General features: G+C 43.6%; 1 protein-coding gene across 2 annotated transcripts in view; it reads left to right on the top strand.

Annotated features, from left to right (window-relative positions):
- nt5dc3 (5'-nucleotidase domain containing 3) overlaps nt 1-17,746 on the top strand; it is a 35,705-nt gene that overhangs the window by 12,948 nt on the left and 5,011 nt on the right. The window contains exons 3-13 of one of the 2 annotated variants that reach the window (XM_069904273.1): nt 526-600; nt 2,017-2,072; nt 6,375-6,465; nt 7,240-7,377; nt 7,722-7,782; nt 8,752-8,854; nt 10,151-10,252; nt 10,396-10,477; nt 13,834-13,920; nt 15,005-15,145; nt 16,490-16,554. In XM_069904273.1, coding sequence (XP_069760374.1) covers nt 526-600; nt 2,017-2,072; nt 6,375-6,465; nt 7,240-7,377; nt 7,722-7,782; nt 8,752-8,854; nt 10,151-10,252; nt 10,396-10,477; nt 13,834-13,920; nt 15,005-15,145; nt 16,490-16,554 — 1,001 coding nt within the window. The remainder of the gene's footprint in view (nt 1-525; nt 601-2,016; nt 2,073-6,374; nt 6,466-7,239; nt 7,378-7,721; nt 7,783-8,751; nt 8,855-10,150; nt 10,253-10,395; nt 10,478-13,833; nt 13,921-15,004; nt 15,146-16,489; nt 16,555-17,746) is intronic. The other variant, XM_069904274.1, reaches the window with a different exon arrangement.

Here is a 17,746-nt window from a genome sequence, read left to right on the forward strand (position 1 = left end):
GTGAACTTCCCCATTTTCAAGTATTGACTCGCCTTCCATCTTCTTCTATCCTCAAGTTAAACAAAGTGTTCAAAATAGAATCTGCATGCTCCCAGGAGAACCTCAGCAAAGAATTCACCACCATACTCTGTTTTTCAATTGCTCTTGCTTCTGATTTGTGAAACCCATTCAGGGAACAATGACTTCATTGTGGTTTGATTCATGCCTTGGGATTTTGCCAATCAAGCTTCTAAAACAAGTAGCTATCTTTTGTGCCCTGAGCTTATAAATCAAAAGTTGATTGACATTGAAATCTACACCCAAGCTGCTTTGGCAGACATAACATTGTGGGGTACGCTTTGAACCGAGGGAGGAAATGAGCCCCTGGGGAACACGCAGGGAGAGCTCCTTACAGACAGCGTGGGATTCAAACCCTGGTCCCGATCGCTGGCCCTGTAAAGGTGTTGTTGCACTCACCTCCACGCCAACTGTGCACCCATGAGATGTGATTCATTGCAGTAATGGAATTGTCTCTTTTATGCTCAGTATCCAGAAGACCTGAGGAGCTATGATTATAATCCTAATTTTGTGATACGTGGACTTCATTATGATGTGCAAAAGGTTAGTGTTGATTTCTTATTTTTACGATTCAAGATTATTTTTATTGTTATAAAACAGAAAATGTGATTTTACATGACTGTAAGGCAGTCAAAGATTCACTATCAGCAGAAATTGTCCAGCGGCCCTTCCAATCAGCGAAAGAGAAGTAAAGGAGAGTCCCCCCCCCAGAGTCACTGGAAGTCCATGACTTCGCCTCCAGTGCTCCCACAGCTTCTGCAGCTTCAGTCAAAACCATCAGCATTCAAGCACCTGATCTGAACCTCCGACGTGCTCAAGAAGTCTCCAGCACCCTCGGCACCCTCTCACATCTCCATTCTGATATCTGGTACCCCTCCAGCCAGTCTCCAGCGATCCGCAGCTTGGGTGGGTTCCTCACCCCGAGTCGCCAACAGCTTGCAGCTTGTGGGTTCTTCAGCCTCCGAACCTCTTGTGGTCCACCACCACGGTCATCGTCCCATGAGTCATTTCCTGGCTTCAGTATGACTGATCTGCAACCCCTGTCCTCCTTGTATCCCATCCCTCTCAGACCACCTCTACACATCTCCCTTCAGTGTATTCCTCCTTGGTCCCCCTCCAGGCCACATTCCTTCAGCCTATTCCTCCATGTTTCCTCGTCCCCATCAACCCCTCTGTACCTCCTCTAGACCACCTCTACTCATCCTTCTTCAGCCTACTTCCCCCCCCCCCCCACTCCTCCGGATCTCAGGGTTGTGTGTGATACCCTGTACTGCATGCACTCTGGCGGTCAACTTAAGCTCCCTTCTGCCTATTCTTCCTTGCTCTTCCCTCCCTCCTGACCACCTCTACTTGTCTCCCTTTGTCTTAGTCTTCCATTCACCCCCCCCCCCCCACACTCACTGACCCCTGGCCCCTCCATATCTCCTTCCCGCCTGCATCTTCACGGACATTCACAATGCTACAATCTTGGAAGTGAATAAATACCCGTGTAGTTTAAAGAGAGGGTGTGATTCTTTCAATGTGTATATCCACCATCAGACTCTTAAACAACAAACTCAATCAGAGGCTCATTTAAGGACTCTAATTTTGCACATTATTTATTTGTTTTCTGTATTACACAGTTTGTTTTTTTTTTGTATATTTTCTTTTTGAATATTTCTCTATTTTGTTCACGTATCTTTTCTTGAGTAGTTTTTTACACTACCAATAAGTGGAAATTCTGCCTGGCCCTCAGGAAAAAGAATCTCATGCTTGTATGTGATAGCATGTATGTACTCTGACAATAAATCTGAATTTTATATATATAAAAAAAGGCTGTGAATGATAGGATTTTGGATGTTAAATAAATAAAGTGGTCAGGGGACTGAGGTGATCCTTATTGAATGGTGCAGCAGATGTAGGAGATCAGTTGATCTACTGCTTTGATTTCTCATGTTTTTCTTTCAATTTTTGCTTTAGGGAATTGTGATGAAGATTGATGCTTTTCACTACATGCAGTTGGGAACCGTATACAGGTGCTATTTTGTGGAATGGTTATCTTGCTCGTTCTCTTCCCCCAGGCACAAGCGTCTGTGTCTCTCCCTGGAACATAGTGAATGCAAGCTAGGATCTGTCGCAACAATGATAAATCTACCTTAAAATTAAATGTGTTTATTTTGCCGGGTGAATTAAGATTCCAGGAACTGGGCATGGTGAGATACTTGGTGATGTCAGGTGCCTCAGGCAGTTTGTTCACCCATCCTTCGGGATGCAGTAAGCACAGAAGTTAAGTCTGGATCAGGAGGGCCGGAATAATGATTGAGGGCTAGGAACTCAAATAGATGTTGGGCGGGAAGTGAAAAATGATGGGCAGCCTTTTCAACAACATCTCTGTTCTCTAAGCAAGTGGATGGACAAATGATGATGATTCGCAATGACCTGGGGTGGGTCTTGGCTAAGTGGAAGCTCTGTGGTTTCTAATTGGGCCCTTGTAGGTTCCAGTTCTACTCCAGAGATGAGGCAATCCAGACTGGCTTTTCAGATCAGTACTGAGCGCGTAGTGACAGATTTCCGTACCTAACCACTTAACACATTGAATTATCCTGAAGAAATCCAGTAATTAAGCTGTAATTATAATATACATTGTCTTATTTTAATCTGAAGACACAGAATTGCCAGTATTTGTAGAATCTTGGAGATTTGCAGCACAGACCCATTGAAACAGAAACTAGAAGCAGGAGTAGGACTTCAGGCCTGCTCCATCATGACAACAATATTTAGTAATTTGGCTTTCACTGCCTTCCACAGTGGAGAATTCCTCAAGTTTGGGGCAGCACAGCTAACATAGCAGTTAGTACAACACTATTATAGCGCCAGCTACCAGCTTCGAAATTCCCATTGACTCTAGGAGTTTGTTCATTCTCCCCGTGACTGCATAGATTTCCTCTGGGTGCTCTGGTTTCCTCTTGTGTTCCAAAGACATATAGGGTAAATTGGCCACAATCGAGCAGCATGGGCTCTTGGACCAGAAGGGCCTTTTACCATGCTGTATCTCTAAATAAGAATAGAAATGAAAGTTCACGACTCTCTTGTTGAAGAAATGTCTCCTCTCTCAAAGTGGATACCAGGTATGAGACTGTGATTGATGTCTAGTTCTAGCCATCAGAAATTCCATCCTGCACCTAGTCTGTTCAGTTTTTTCGGGTTTCTGTGAGATCCCCTCTCTTCCTTCTTCACTCCATTAAATATGTGCCAGTCACCCCATACACTATCTCTCATACACTAGTCCTTCCATCCCAGGAATCGGTCTTAAACCTTCCCTGCGTTCCTTCCATGGCAAGAACACCCTTCTCCGGAAAATTAGACTAAGCCTGCATATCATACTCCAGATGGGATTTCACCAAGGACTTGTGCTTCAACCCTCTTTCAACAAAAGCTGTTTGCTTTCTTAAGTGCTTGCCCTTGTTTACTAGTATAAAAGCATTTCCAGTCCTGTTGTGCCTTTCCAATCAGATAGATAACCTGGCTTTCAAAGCAAAGTGGTGGGTGGGGGGGGCGGGCGGGTGGGTTCCCCTCACTTGTATCCATGTTAAACCATCTGCCCACATTTTCCCACTCTTTAAAGCTCAGAATCTCTGCATCCTCAATGCTTACCCCATCAGTTTTGTGTCATTTGCAAATGCGGGGATGTTAACAGAGAGTACGTAGACCATTAGAGCAGAATACAGGCCCTTCAGCCCACAATGTTGTGCTGACCTATGTCCACAATCATCTAAATTTTTCCTTCTCCACACCCAAAACCCTCTACCTTTCCCAATTCGCTCAACCAAGTCCTTGTTAAAGAGTAAAGCATTGGTCCACCATCATTGCTTGTTACCCTCCATTCAGTTAGCCAAATTTCAGAAGGGCTCAGGCCTGAAACATCAGTTGGATATCTTTACCTTCTAAGGGCACTGTGAGACCCGTTGAGTTCATCCAGCGTTTCTGCGTTTGTACTACAATCACATCTTCGTGCTTCACCAATTTGAATTCTCAACCTGTTGTTCCCAACAGGTTGTAAAGGAGATATTGAGTTTGAGCCCATTGTGATTTCAAAAGAATATATACCTGTCCACATATACAGGATTTGTGTTGTTTATTCCATTACTTTTAAACCCAAAGTAAGCAACAAGTGGCCCAAATGAACCTGAATAGATTTCATGTGGTTGAGCGGAAGGTCCTGAGTTTTATAGACATGCTCCTTCACAAAGCAATGATTTCTGGATTCTTTCCAGATTCACCTAGGAGGTGAAGATGAGGCATCAACCTCACTGAATCTCAAACTATCTGAGGAAGTCTGATTTATAGGATCACACTTTGCAAGTTGTGAAGAGGTCTTTAAGGAGGCTGCAAAGGTAGATAGATAGGTTCAATGAGAGGGCAGTTGGAGAGTAGTGTGGAGGAAAATGATGATTGTCTTTTTGATAGGAAAGGTGGGGGGGTGGGGGGTTTGTTGGGAAGAGACACGTTCCTAAAATGAAGGATTGCAGTGCAGTGTATGAGAGTTTATTGTCATATACATACATGTAGATACAAAGACACGTAGTCACAAAGCAGCTCTGAGATTCTGAGGGATGCAGGTGTCCTCGTGGGTGATTCACAGAAAGCTAGTGTCCATGTATAGCAAGTAGTTGGGAAGGCAATCAAAATTATATTATTCATTATGAGGGTAATTGAATGCAAAAATCAGGAGTTTATGCCTCAGGTGAATATGAAAAGTATTTGAGGCCTCATTTAAGGAAGGATATTAATGCATTGAAAGTAGTTCAGAGAAGATTTACTGGATTAATACCTTGAATGGGTTCCTCAAGAGGTATTCATTGGAGTTTCAGAGTGTCAGAGGGGGAGCGGTGAATGGATAGATTGTCCCACGTGGATTGAATGAGCTGTGGGAGGATCTGGATTACTGTGGCTGTCCTTTTGACTTTTGAGGCAATGAACCTGCACTGGGAGCAGAGCCTTTGAAGATAAGGAGGCCCTTGGCAAGGGGTGAAAGAACATGGGAAGTCAATGGAAGTGCAGGGGTAAGAGGCGGAGGTGCAGGGATTGGCCAAGTGAGCGGCGATTGAGGGATGGAGGGCAGACCGACAGAGTCTAGGGGTGGGATTGAGGGCACAATCAGATAAGATGTGGACATTGACTGGCAGAACAGATACAATGGGCAGAATGGTCTGCACCTAAATGTCTTTTCTCGCTCCTCTTGTGATCTTTTTTAAATTAGCATCTTATAGACCTCCCTGTTCTATAAAATGAAAGTTAAAAATATTAGGGAGAAGCAGTTAGTAGAGCCACTGCCCCCTCTGCTCCAGTTTCCTATGTTCAATCCCGACCTCCAACACTGTCTATGTGGAGTTTGCATATTCTCCCTGTGATCATATGGGTTTACTTTGACCTTTGGTGCTGTGCGGAGTTTGCCTGCTCTTGCTGTGATCACATGGGTTTACTTTGGTGACCACCTTCAACCCAAGAGAAGTTGATTGGCCACTCTAAGATGTTGCTATTGTAGGTGAGCAGTTGAAGCTGGAGGGGAGAGGGTATTGAAAGGAGTATGAGAAGAAAACGGGACGGATTAGTGTTGGAGTGGACTCGAGCTGCAACAAACCTCACGAGTAAAATAACATTGTCTTTGATCTGTTCCAGCTGACCTCCCTCTGTAAATTTAATTGTTAAGTTTGGACAAACAGTTCCGGCCCATGAACCTGTGCTCCCCAAATACCCTGCAACCCCCGTAAGTTTTAAAGGGTGGGAGGAAACCCAAGCAGACACGGGGAGAACGTACAAACTCTTCCTAGACAGTGCCAGATTTGAAGCTGAGTCACTGGCACTGTAATAGCGTCTCGCTAACCCTGCCATCCATCTGCACTGAGGTTTTCACTGCTGTACTCTGTATGGGGTAATTAGCTGGACTGCTCACCAAGTTAACTTTCTCTCTTTACCTTGTTACACGTGACAAGAAACTTGAGCTTGAACATTCAGGGGCTTTTACTATCACTCTACCAATGTAATGATTCTTTATAAAATACTGAATTAAGTGCCCTGTAATGTTTCTTGTAAGGAAGTAATGCGAATATAAGCTAATAGGCTGCAGACTTGTTATAAGCTGTTCTTGCCAGAGGAATGATAATGAGTTTATTGTACGACATACAAATGTAGCTAAATTTTTACTATGGTTGAATGTGCATGAATTCATGGTTGAAAGGACTTTTGTTTTTTTCTGTAAAAATACCATCTGGCTGATGGAAACTTGTTCAGGTGAAGACGTCCCAAACTCACGATGCGAACTTTCATTCTAACTGCAGGGGGTTAAGCCCAGTTCCGGATGAGCAAGTGATCGAGATATACGAAGGGACCCACGTTCCTTTGGAACATATGAGTGACTTTTATGGCAAGGTAAATGTGTGGCAGAGCAATTAGAAATGACTGTTTGGGCAACAAATGTAAAATGATACAAGGAAAGGGGGTGGAGATCGTGGGGGGGGAGGGGCAGTGGAGAAAAAGACAATCTGCTGGATGAACTCAGTAGGTTGAGTAGCATCTGTGGAAGAAATAGTTGGCCGTGATGAAGGGTTCCGACCCAAAACATCGACCTTTTTTTCTTCCTTCAATGCTGATCCACCTGTCGAGTTCCTCCAGTGGATTGGTTCTTTGTTTTTTGTGCGAGTAAAGAAGCCATTTGGCCCATCATGTGTGTATCAGATTTCCCTGGTTTTGATCTCATGATGGTGCACCCAATGGGAAAGATGCTCCAAGGGTGGTGGAAACATGGTGCAATCTGCCGGACAGAGTAATTGAGGCAGGTCTGTTCGGTTGCTTCAGGGAACACTTGGGTAGCTCGGTGGTTAGGAGTAGATTGGTGGGGTATGAGCCTAATGTAGTTAAATGGGATGAAAGCAGGAGGACGCGTTGTTCGGCTCAGACAAGCTGGGCATGAGGGTCTGTTTCCATGCTGTAAGACTCTGACTGAACGAGATTAACGTACTTCTTTCCTGGGGAGTATATCTGGGACGTCTATTATCCTCATTCTGTCCTGGAATCCAAATCTGGGGTTCAGAGGAGGGTTTTAATGAGTTCTTTTGATGGAGCTTCTAAAATAAAGTTTGCTGAGATGTGTCATTTAATGCAACCAGTATTTCAGAATAACTTCAAATCACTTTGCCTGTTCAGAGTTCGCATGGATTTGCAATGAAGCAGTTTATGGATATCTTCTCACTGCCAGAGCTGACACTGCTTTCTTGTGTTAATGACTATTTTGTCAGGCAGAACATTGACTTTGAGCCCGTTTACGTTTACAAGGATGTTAAGGTAAGATTTAATAATATGATTCACCACCCTCTGGGAAAAGCAGTTCCCTCATCTCCATCTTAAATCGACTCCCCTGAAGCAGGGACTCTGGTGCAGGGAGGTAGTAGCTGTACTAATTCCTTCGCTGTGCCACATTAAGGAACATATTTGAAGGTGCTAATTTGTAGTGCGAAGTTAGTAAGTGCAAGGTTTGGTTGGGTGTATCCATGAACTTCGCTCCAAACTGGAGTGCTGTGCTAAAATTAATCGATGCATTTTATCATGGTCAACTCAGATTGTGACCTTTTTTCTACTTGAGAGCGGATATATGAAGATTGATCAGCTTCTCAATTTCTGATTGGCAGGAAGTAATTCGAGATGTCCATGTGAAAGGAATCCTGTATCAGGCAGTTGAGCAGGATATTGGTATGTATATAATCAACTGTTACTAATTTCTGCCCATGTTTCACAGTGATAGTTCAGTTCCTTGCAATGACACCATCAGCTGCAACACACTGGTTAGCACCGGTCGCGACTTAGAATTGCAGGATCGATGTAGCAGGGAGTACAGTACAAAATGCAGCACTGTTAGGTGGAAATCTATGGCCTCGGCATTGTCAAGTGTGTGAAAGCCTTTAAGTTACGAACAATTGTTGTTAATCCTATTTTTTTAGTTGGCTAATTTTGTTTTAATTATTGTAGTTGGTGTATTTTTGTACCTATTTGCCTGTAGCATAAGAATTTATGTACTTGTACTCGTGTATTTGCCATAAAAAGAGATGATAAATATTGAAGGAGAGCTAAACATTCATAGTTGCACAGCTGAATAAAAAGGTGGGGGAAGAGCAGTAATGAGTGGTTGCAGGTGGGATGATGGAGGAGAGGGCAGAGGGCTAAGAAGTGTAGCTTTTTGATAGAGAAGGAAGGGAAGGGGGCAGGGAGCTGGAGGAAAAGAGGTAGAGGGATAGGGAAAGAGAGCGGGGGAGGGGGTTCACGGGTATTGGAGGTCGAAATTGGTTCGAGACTGGTGAGACGGATTACAAGGTATTGATCCTTCACTTGGCAGGTGGCTTCAATTTGGCAGCGCATGAGGCCTGTGACCCGCTGAATTTCTCCAGCACTTGGATGGGTGTGTCTGGGTGGCAATGATGTATGGAATTAAGATGGTTGGCCACTGGGAAGTCCTTGGCATTGAGCAGACAGGGCGAAGGCGGTCAACAAAACGATCTCCCAATCTTTTATTTGATATTGAAAGGCGATTCAGGATGTCTGTAACTATTCTTGGCTTGAGTTACCACTGTATTGTGACAAAGAAGAACGCCTGTGGGTCTCCCACTGAAGGCAAATGTGCGTCGTATGCATACTAATTGTGTGGGGCCTTTCTCTCTTAATCAGAACAATACATATCCCATGAGGAGAAAACGGGCTCTGTGCTGGAAAGACTGATCAACAATGGCAAAAAACTTTTCCTCATTACCAACAGTCCTATTAGCTTTGTGTGAGTAGAATTCCTGATTTCATTCTGAAGTGAAAGCCACGATCTGCGTCACAAATAGATACATTGAGTGGCTGCGGGAGCAGTGAAGGAGATTCCACGGACACTCAGTGTCTCACTTTTGCTTTTTCTTTCACCCAAAATATAAAAAACAACTTTGTACACATCATACAGATGTAAGTTGTGCCCCTATATTGTTTTTTTAACACAAAAACCAATACACATTCACTCAATGTTCACAGACATCCTCAGATACACACTGGACCCCGCACTCCCTGGCCACCTTGGCACTTTTGCTGACAGTATCATCGGTATGTTACCGATTGTACAGGGACAACTGTCTCACAGTTAGTCTTTCACTCCTTAAGCACTCGTAAATCCGCATAAAGGGTTAGCATTTGTGGCAAAATTTTCCCATGGACCCTCTTAATGTGTATTTGATTTTCTACAGTTTAATAAAGAAACTGATATCGTTAATCCATTGTGTAATAGAAGGGCCCTGATCCAGTATATGAAGATTGGCTAACAGGGATGTAAGTGTCTTTCTGTAGAGAATTTAGGGAGTTGCTATAGATGCCGAATATTGCAGTCAAACAGCAGGGCTGCAAATTGACTTTTAATATTTCAGGAAGGGTACTGAAGACTCTGCTCCAGATCCCCTGTATTTTGGGCATTGATAAAACGTGACTGAGGTGACAAGCGGAGCCATACTCCTATTGCATTTGTCCTCTATTTCAGGATAAATGGCTGCCTGTTTGAATTTTGAAAAGTGAACCCTGGGCAGCTCCTTGAACGGAGCGCAGGAGATGGGAGAACGAATTCTCTCAATCGCCTCTTCCCATGGTTTCTCCTCAATTTCCATTTCCAGTTCTTGCTCCCATCCTGTCTTTATTTGCCTCTCTTGCTCCTATTGTTAGGGGTGCCAGACCATGTTCACGGTGGCTCTTTGCTTGTCTTGCGGCAGACAAATGTTGAAGTATATTGTGTATATTACATTTTAATGTTTTATTACGTGACAAGAAAAGGGACCTTTTAGACCATTGAAATTTGCCTTAATCAAAGTCAGAAATTCTCAGCCCTGCTCCTGAATATTTCCAGTGTTTTCTGGCGATGGTTTTGCTAAATTTACCATGTACAGTAAAACCCCTGGTATCTAGCACATATGGGGATTGGTAGATGTCAAATAAGTGAATTTTCCAGTTGCTTAAGATTGCACGTTGCGAACTAAGGGTGAGACGCATCAATTTTGAACTTCGGTATTTTTTTACCTATTAATTGTATCTGTTTCCTTTGCGACAGTGATAAAGGAATGCAGTACATTGTTGGCAAAGATTGGCGAGATCTATTTGACATCATTATTGTACAAGCAGAGAAGCCGGCATTCTTCAATGACAAACGAAGGTCAGTGCAATAACTGAGGGTCAGCTTCGTTGCCGCCGCACCATTTATTTGGTGTAGCGAAGGACGGGTTGGAAAAGCGTTTGAGTACACACTTTAGTAGAGTTTTAACGACTTGCATTGAAAATTATTTAATTTTTCTGCAGACCGTTCAGGAGAGCAAATCAAAAAGGCAAATTGCACTGGGATAAAATCAGCAAATTAGAGAAAGGGCAAATCTACAAACAGGTAAAAATGTAGCTGATCTGATTCTTAAAGTTATCTTTTAACTGTACCTGATGTGCTGGCTGTCCTATCTTTTAAGGCTGAGGCTGTAATTTATTATTGCAATGGGATTAAATCAGTTTTAATCCTGGCCATTTGAAGGTGATTCTAAACTGTATCCATACGATTCATTTGACTTCTGCATCGCAAATCATTGAATCTTCTGTTGTTTGTCAAAATTGACAATATAACCATTAAATTCAATGCAGCAAAACTGGTTACTGTGGAAATCCAATCAAGCTTTTTTACAGTGTGGTGAGCTGCAGTACATGATACAACTGGTTGAGGCACAATTCAAATTACAACTTTGCCGATGACTCCAGGGTGGTCTCAGATGGAAGCATGTAGAGGAGAGAGATAGATCAGCTAGTTGTGTGGTGTCACAACAATAACTTGGCAATCAACATGAGCATAACTATGGAACTAATTGTGGACTTCAGGAGGGGGAAATCAGGAGAACACGAACCAGTCCTCATTGAGGGGTCAGCAGAGCAAAGGATTAAAAACTTAAAATTCCTGGGGGTCAACATCTCTGAAGATCTATCATGGGGCCTCCATGTCGATGCAATCACAAAGAAGGCTCACCAGCGGCTATACTTTGTGAGGAGGTTTTGTATATCACCAAAGCCTCTTGCAAATTTCTACAGGTGTACCATGGAGAACATTCTGACTGGTTGCATCATTGTCTGGTATGGAGGTGCCAATGCACAGGACAGAAAAAGACAACAGAGAGTTGTGAACTCGGCCAGTGCCATCATGGGCATCAGTCTTCATTCTATTGAGGACATCCACAAGAGGAAAGCACCCTCTATCCTCGAGGACTCGGGCCATGTCCTCTTCACACTGCTTCCATCAGGTCCAGGAGGCAGAGTCAAACATCCAATGGTACAAAAACAGCTTCTTTCCCTCTGCCATCAGATTTCTGAATGGACAATGAGCCAGTCACTACCTCACTTTCTCTTTTTGCACTACTTTATGTATTTTAAAATGTAACTTAGAGTGATATTTGCTCCTGTGACGCTGCCACAAAACACCAAATTTCATGACATGTTTGTGACATTAAATTCTTATTTTGAGATAAAGAGGACCTCGCTTATGCACTCTCCCATAGAAGCGTGAAATTATCCAGTGAGAACAAGCCCAGATTTGTCAGTGCTATTTATTCCCAGTAATTCAAATTAGGGGTTTTGCTTCTGCTGTTAAAAAAAATCTAATCAAGTAAATTAAATTTACATAATGGATGACACCCTGAATCGGGAATTCATTGCGTCAGGATATTGCATCGAGGGTTAAACGTGGATTGTGTTTCATATAATAGAATTTATGATTTTATTTTATTTTTGATTTGGAAGTTGACTAATTTCAACAGTAATTTTAAAATGAAAATAGGAAAAAATACAATATTTCTTACATTAATGGAAACTTTAAAATATTTGACCTTCCTCTTAGCACTAATTATTGTACCAATAAAATTTACTTTTCGTTTTTCTTTGCAGAAATCTTTTTGTTTTTAATTTCTCATCACCAGTCTAAGGGCTTTTGAGATTCTGTTGTATCAGTAATGTATTATATGGTGGTTAGTGGAAAAGGAAACCTTGTGTATATATGGCATCTTCTGTCACCATGGAATCTCCCAAAGCACTTACCAGTCAATGAATAAAAGCACAGAAATGTTGGAGGAACTCAACTGGTCCTGCAGCATTCATAGGAGGTAAAGGTAAATTACCGACATTTCAGACCTGATCTTCAAATCCAAGGCTCGAAACCTTGGCTATACAGTACATTTTCGCTTATCCAAAAAGCTTGGGACCGGATGTTTTTCAGTTAACTGGATTTTTTGTATAACTGAGTAATGACTGTATGCTGCCCAGTAACATCAGCAGAATACTTGTATCGGCCATCACCAATCCCCAACACCTCCCCACCACTGTCCCCCCTCCTGCCTGGGAGCCCGAGGCCCCCCTCCTGCCCGGTAGGCTGCTCTCCTTGATGACGCTGGGACAGCAGAGAACTAAGCACAGTGGAGGGTAAAGAGGAAATGGAGTTACCTGAAACGAGGACAATCTCCCCATGCACCTGGTGACTTCCTCCAGTCGCTCACTGATGGCTTGAGATTCCAGCCTGCTTCTCTGAGCCAGCATCCAGCCATTCAGCCTCTGTCTTCCCGGCTGGTTCTGAGCTCTGTTGTAACCAAACTGGGGCTAACAATACGTCAGAGCCCCACATGAGCACGTTGGGTGAAAACATTTTTTCAACTTGTGACATCACGTTGCTGCCGAGAAGTTTTCTGTTAACTGATTTTCGGATAATCAGAAATGTACTGTGTATCTTTACCTCCTATAGATCCTGAGAGACCTGCTGAGTTCCTCCAGCATTTCTGTGCTTTTACTCCAATCACAGCATCTGCAGTCTTTCGTGTTTCACTACAGACAGGACATAAATAGAATTGCAAGAGTTTAAACGTGGAGGGATGTTGTTGACGAGGTAACCTGAAATAAGATCACAAGACCACAAATTCATGGGAGCAGAAATAAGCCATTCAGCCCAGCAAGTTGGCCCCACCATTCCGTCACTAGCTGATCCATTCTCTCTCAGCCCCACTGTCCGGCCTTCTCCCCAAAACCTTCGATTCCCTGGCTAATCAAGAACCTATCAATCTCTACCTGGCCTCCACAACCGCCTGTGGCAACAAATTCCTCAAATTCACTGCCCTCTGGTTAAATTTCTCCATTTCTCTGTTCCGTGGATGCCCTTCAATCCTGAAGTTGTGCCCTCTTGTCCTAGACTCTCCCCCCATGGGAAACATCTACTCTGTCCATGAATGGTGAGGGTCCTTGAGGATAGAGGCTACTTTCTTGACATATGGGCTCTTGTAGGTGTCCTTGATGGAATGAAGACTGTGATCATGTTGACGCTGGCTGAGTTTACGACCTCTGTCGCTTTTTCCTCTCCTGTGCATTGGTACCTCCATACCAGACAGTGATGCAACCATGGTACACCTGTCGAAGTTTGCAAGCGTCTTTGGTGACAAAACTAATCTCCTCGAACTCCTAATGAAATATAGCTGCTGGCAACATTCTTCATGATTACATCAATGTGAAGGCCCCAGGATGGATCTTCAGAGATGTTGACACCCAGGAATTTGGAGGGGTTTTTTTTTACCTTTTCCACTGCTCACCCCTCAATTTTCTGTTTTATTTTTAATATATTCCCAACATCTGCAGTTTAGTTTGCAGACTTCTTTTGGGGAGGGAAGGGACTGGGCAAGCATTTGGATGTAACCTTAGTGCTCTAAACTTGAAATTGCTTTTCACTCTCAGGGCAACTTGTATGAATTCCTGAAACTCACAGGTTGGATTGGCTCGAAGGTGCTTTATTTTGGGGATCACATTTACAGTGATCTGGCTGTAAGTATGGACTTGAGATCAAAGTACTGTTCAACACAGCATAATGATGTTTATTTCAATGCTCATTACTCCCGAGGTTGATCCTATTGAAAATGTAAGGAAGAAGATGGCTTTTAAATTTAGATATACTGTACAGTAACAAGCCATCCAGCCCACAAGTTCATTTTGAAAGGTGGGAGGAAACCATGGAGACACGGGGAAAATGTACAAACTCCTTACAGACAGCGCGTGATTTGAACCCTGGTCCCGATCGTTGGCGCTGTAACAGCGTTGCGGTAACTGCTATGCTAACTGGGCTGTCATTACTTGAGAAAGAGTTACGAGCTCACTGTCTGAGGTGGAATGGGAAGCGAACAGACAACTGAGGGAATGTTTTGGCTGGCAGGAAAGAGGCAGAAGCATGGGGGGGGCAAGAGCTGCTTAGGCCCCCTCTTGTGCCATTACAAGCTGTTGAGATTTTGTTATGTACTAATCTAATGGATTTATTATTCAAAGCAGAAATTCCAAGTACGTGCACAATCGGGATTGGTGGTTTAAAGATTTCTTTATGGTTGTGTAAAAATTAAAGCAGTCTCCTCTGGCTTTGAGGTTGCAGATGAAAATTATTTTATTATCACATAGATTGTACAATGTACGAAATTCTTGCTGCAGATAAACAGGTGCCTTGCAATTGTGTTCATAAAATTTTCTTTGGCTTGGCTTCGCGGACGAAGATTTATGGAGGGGTACGTCCACGTCTGCTGCAGGCTCGTGGGTGACTGACAAGTCCGATGCGGGACAGGCAGGCACGGTTGCAGCGGTTGCAAGGGAAAATTGGTTGGTTGGGGTTGGGTGTTGGGTTTTTCCTCCTTTGTCTTTAAATTTTAAAGGGATAATAAATGCCTATAGACATATATTATAATGCCTATTGGATGAGATGGAATTGGTTTTCAGAGCCAGTGAAAGATGTGTTCCTCTCAGTACGTGTGAGGGTCACTGTGCATCACTAGGTGATGTCATGGGGTCATGCAGCAGAGAAAATGGCAGGCCCACCCCGTCCAAACTGACTATCAGGTACCCCTCACCTTCTCTCTTGTTCTCAAAGGATTTGACCTTGAAGCATGGGTGGAGGACAGGAGCGATTGTCCCTGAGCTGAGATCAGAGATCAAGACCATGAATACAGAAGAATACAGCCAGGTGGTCATGTGGCTGCAAGGTCTTACCGGACTGATTGAGCGTGTGCAGGTGAGTGCATTCCATTGCGACCGTGAACTTCAATCAAACGAGCTGTGGTGACTTACGAAGTGACGACATAATAACAAGTTTAAATTTCAAATTTAAATTTAGACATACAGCATGGTAACAGCCCCTTCCGTGCCACCCAATTAACCTATAACCCCTGTACATTTTGGAGGAAACACAGGCAGACATGGGGAGAACATACAAACACCTGATAGGCAGTAGGGGAGTTGAACCATGGGCACTGGCACCGTAACAGCGTTGTGCTAACCGGTACACTCACCGTGGCACCCCATCATCGTCATGTACATTGTACAATGTACATATCAAAATTCTTCCTGCAACTGAAAGTATACTTGGTTAAAGAAAAGCACAAAACGGCGCAAACAAACAAAAAAAATCACAATGGCATACTCAATGAAATTAAAAAGAAACAATAAATACAAAACCAAGATAGATAATAAATATTCACAGTTGGCCTATCATCCAAAAAAAGTGACTTAGAAATAGTGCAGACAGGCCTTTTGTGGTGTCTGAGTGGTTCCTGATCGGTGAAACGAGGGAGATTCGAGAATCTGGTAGCTGCTGAAAGGAAACTGTTCTTGAGTCTAGAGGTGCTGGTCTTCTTCAGGCTTCGGCCCAGAGAGCTAGCAGTGAGAAGAGATTGTGACTAGGGTGGTGGGCAAATGACATGGAACTCTGCCAAATCCATGAATAACATCAGTCACTCACTTGGTCGTTATTGAATAAGTTGCAAATAGATTTAGTATGGTTATACATTCATCATGGTACCATCAAGGTACCTGGAGAAAGACCAAATTAGAGTGCAAGTGTACCCTCAAACTAGAAATGAGCCCTTCAGTCTCAAATCCTGATGAATTGAAAATCAGTGGTCTTGATAATTGTTGATAGTGAGTTTATTGTCATACAATTTATGCAATGTTCATGTGTCTGAAATTTTAACTTGCTGAAGCCGAACAGGTACTTATAAAGTTTACAATCTTTCAAATTTCAAGGCAATGTTTAAACCGTAGGATTAAAATCGAAATCCATTTTCTGCATCACTCTGTCTGGCCCAGATGTTAGAGATTTAAAGAACAGCACTCTCTCTGGCCCAGATGTTGGAGAGTCAAAGTTGATCGCTCCTTCTGGCCTAGTTGCTAGAAGATAGTTGAAGTCCCCGCTTGAAATTTTTCTGGAGGCCAGCTTAATTCAAAAGTTGAGTAATTACCACAGCTGTGCAGTAGTGATGGAGGAAGACAGCTCACTGACTGATTGAGATGACCTCCCTGATCCAGTGGGGTACACCTGTTTCACCAGGGCCTTTTCTTTTCCCCTTGATTGTTTTAGGTTTACGAAGATGCGGAATCCCGGATGGTGCTCCAAGAATGGATAAAAGAGAGAAACCAGTTGAGGTGAGTGTGCAGCACTGCTGGCCCATCGCCCTCGAAACCTTTCCACTAAAGCATCCATTCTCAACAGGGGCCACGGCATATTTAAGGGGTGGGGGGCATGGATTGAAATCATCAAATAATTTTTGTTTTACGTAGTCAGTAGGAGAGGACGACACGGTTGGTGTAGCAGTTAGCGCAATGCATATACAGCGCTAGTGATCGGGTCTGGGGTTCTAATCTCACGCTAACTGTAAGGAGTTTGTACATTCTTCCCATGTCTGCATGAGTTTTCCACGAGGGCTCTGGTTTCCTCCCACCCTTCAGAACATACTGGGGGTGTAGGTTGATTGGGTGTAAATTGGGCGGCACGGACTTGTGGGCCGAAATTGCCCTTTTACCATGCTGCATGTCAAAATTAAAAAGTGCGGAAGAAACTAACTAAACTTGACTGCTTCACAGGGAAGGGAGCCCGTAAACTTTGAGCAAAGGTTGATAATGACTGCTCTAAAGTGTGCCCTCTGAGGTAAAGGGGGAGGTTGGCTTTCTCTGGAGTGTCAGAGGTTTAGGAGAGAAGTGATTGAGGTTTGAGAATTGATGAGAGGCCTTGGTGGAGTAGGCAAACAGACTCTCTTCCCTGGGTAGGGGGGGAGTGTCACATCCTGGAATTAAGGTAAGGTGGGGGAGGGGGGGTTGGAGTGAAGATGGGCAGGGCAAGTTTTTATTTTACCTAGAGAGAGGGGTTGGGTGCCTGGGATGGCCGCCAGGGGTAATGGTGGAAGTAGATACAATAGGAATGATTGAGTCTTCCGGACTTGGGTAGGTCAGACCTTTTGGGAGAAGTTGAGCAGGCAAAAGCTTCGTTCCTTAGAGCACAGGAAGATGAGGGGTGATCTCAGCATCATGAGGAGGAATAGATCGGTTAACACAGTCTTTTGTGCAGAATATAACCAGAGGTGAGGGAGGGGAGAGATTTAACAGGAACCTGAGGGGTAACATTTTGAAACAGAGGGTGGTGGGACCTGGGGCCCCGGCGCTGTAAAAGCATCACGCAAACTGCTACCTTAACAGTGCCTGCCCCTTCCCAAGTGTATGGGACAGAAGATGAGAGAGGTAGAGAAGGAGGGGGAGGGTTGGGGTTAACAATGGTTAGAAAGAGAGGAAGAAGTAAGTACAGGAGTAGGTAACGCAGAGATGGAAATTGTGGAATCAATTG

Source organism: Narcine bancroftii, chromosome 11 (genome assembly GCF_036971445.1).
Source record: "Narcine bancroftii isolate sNarBan1 chromosome 11, sNarBan1.hap1, whole genome shotgun sequence".
Taxonomy (NCBI): domain Eukaryota; kingdom Metazoa; phylum Chordata; class Chondrichthyes; order Torpediniformes; family Narcinidae; genus Narcine; species Narcine bancroftii.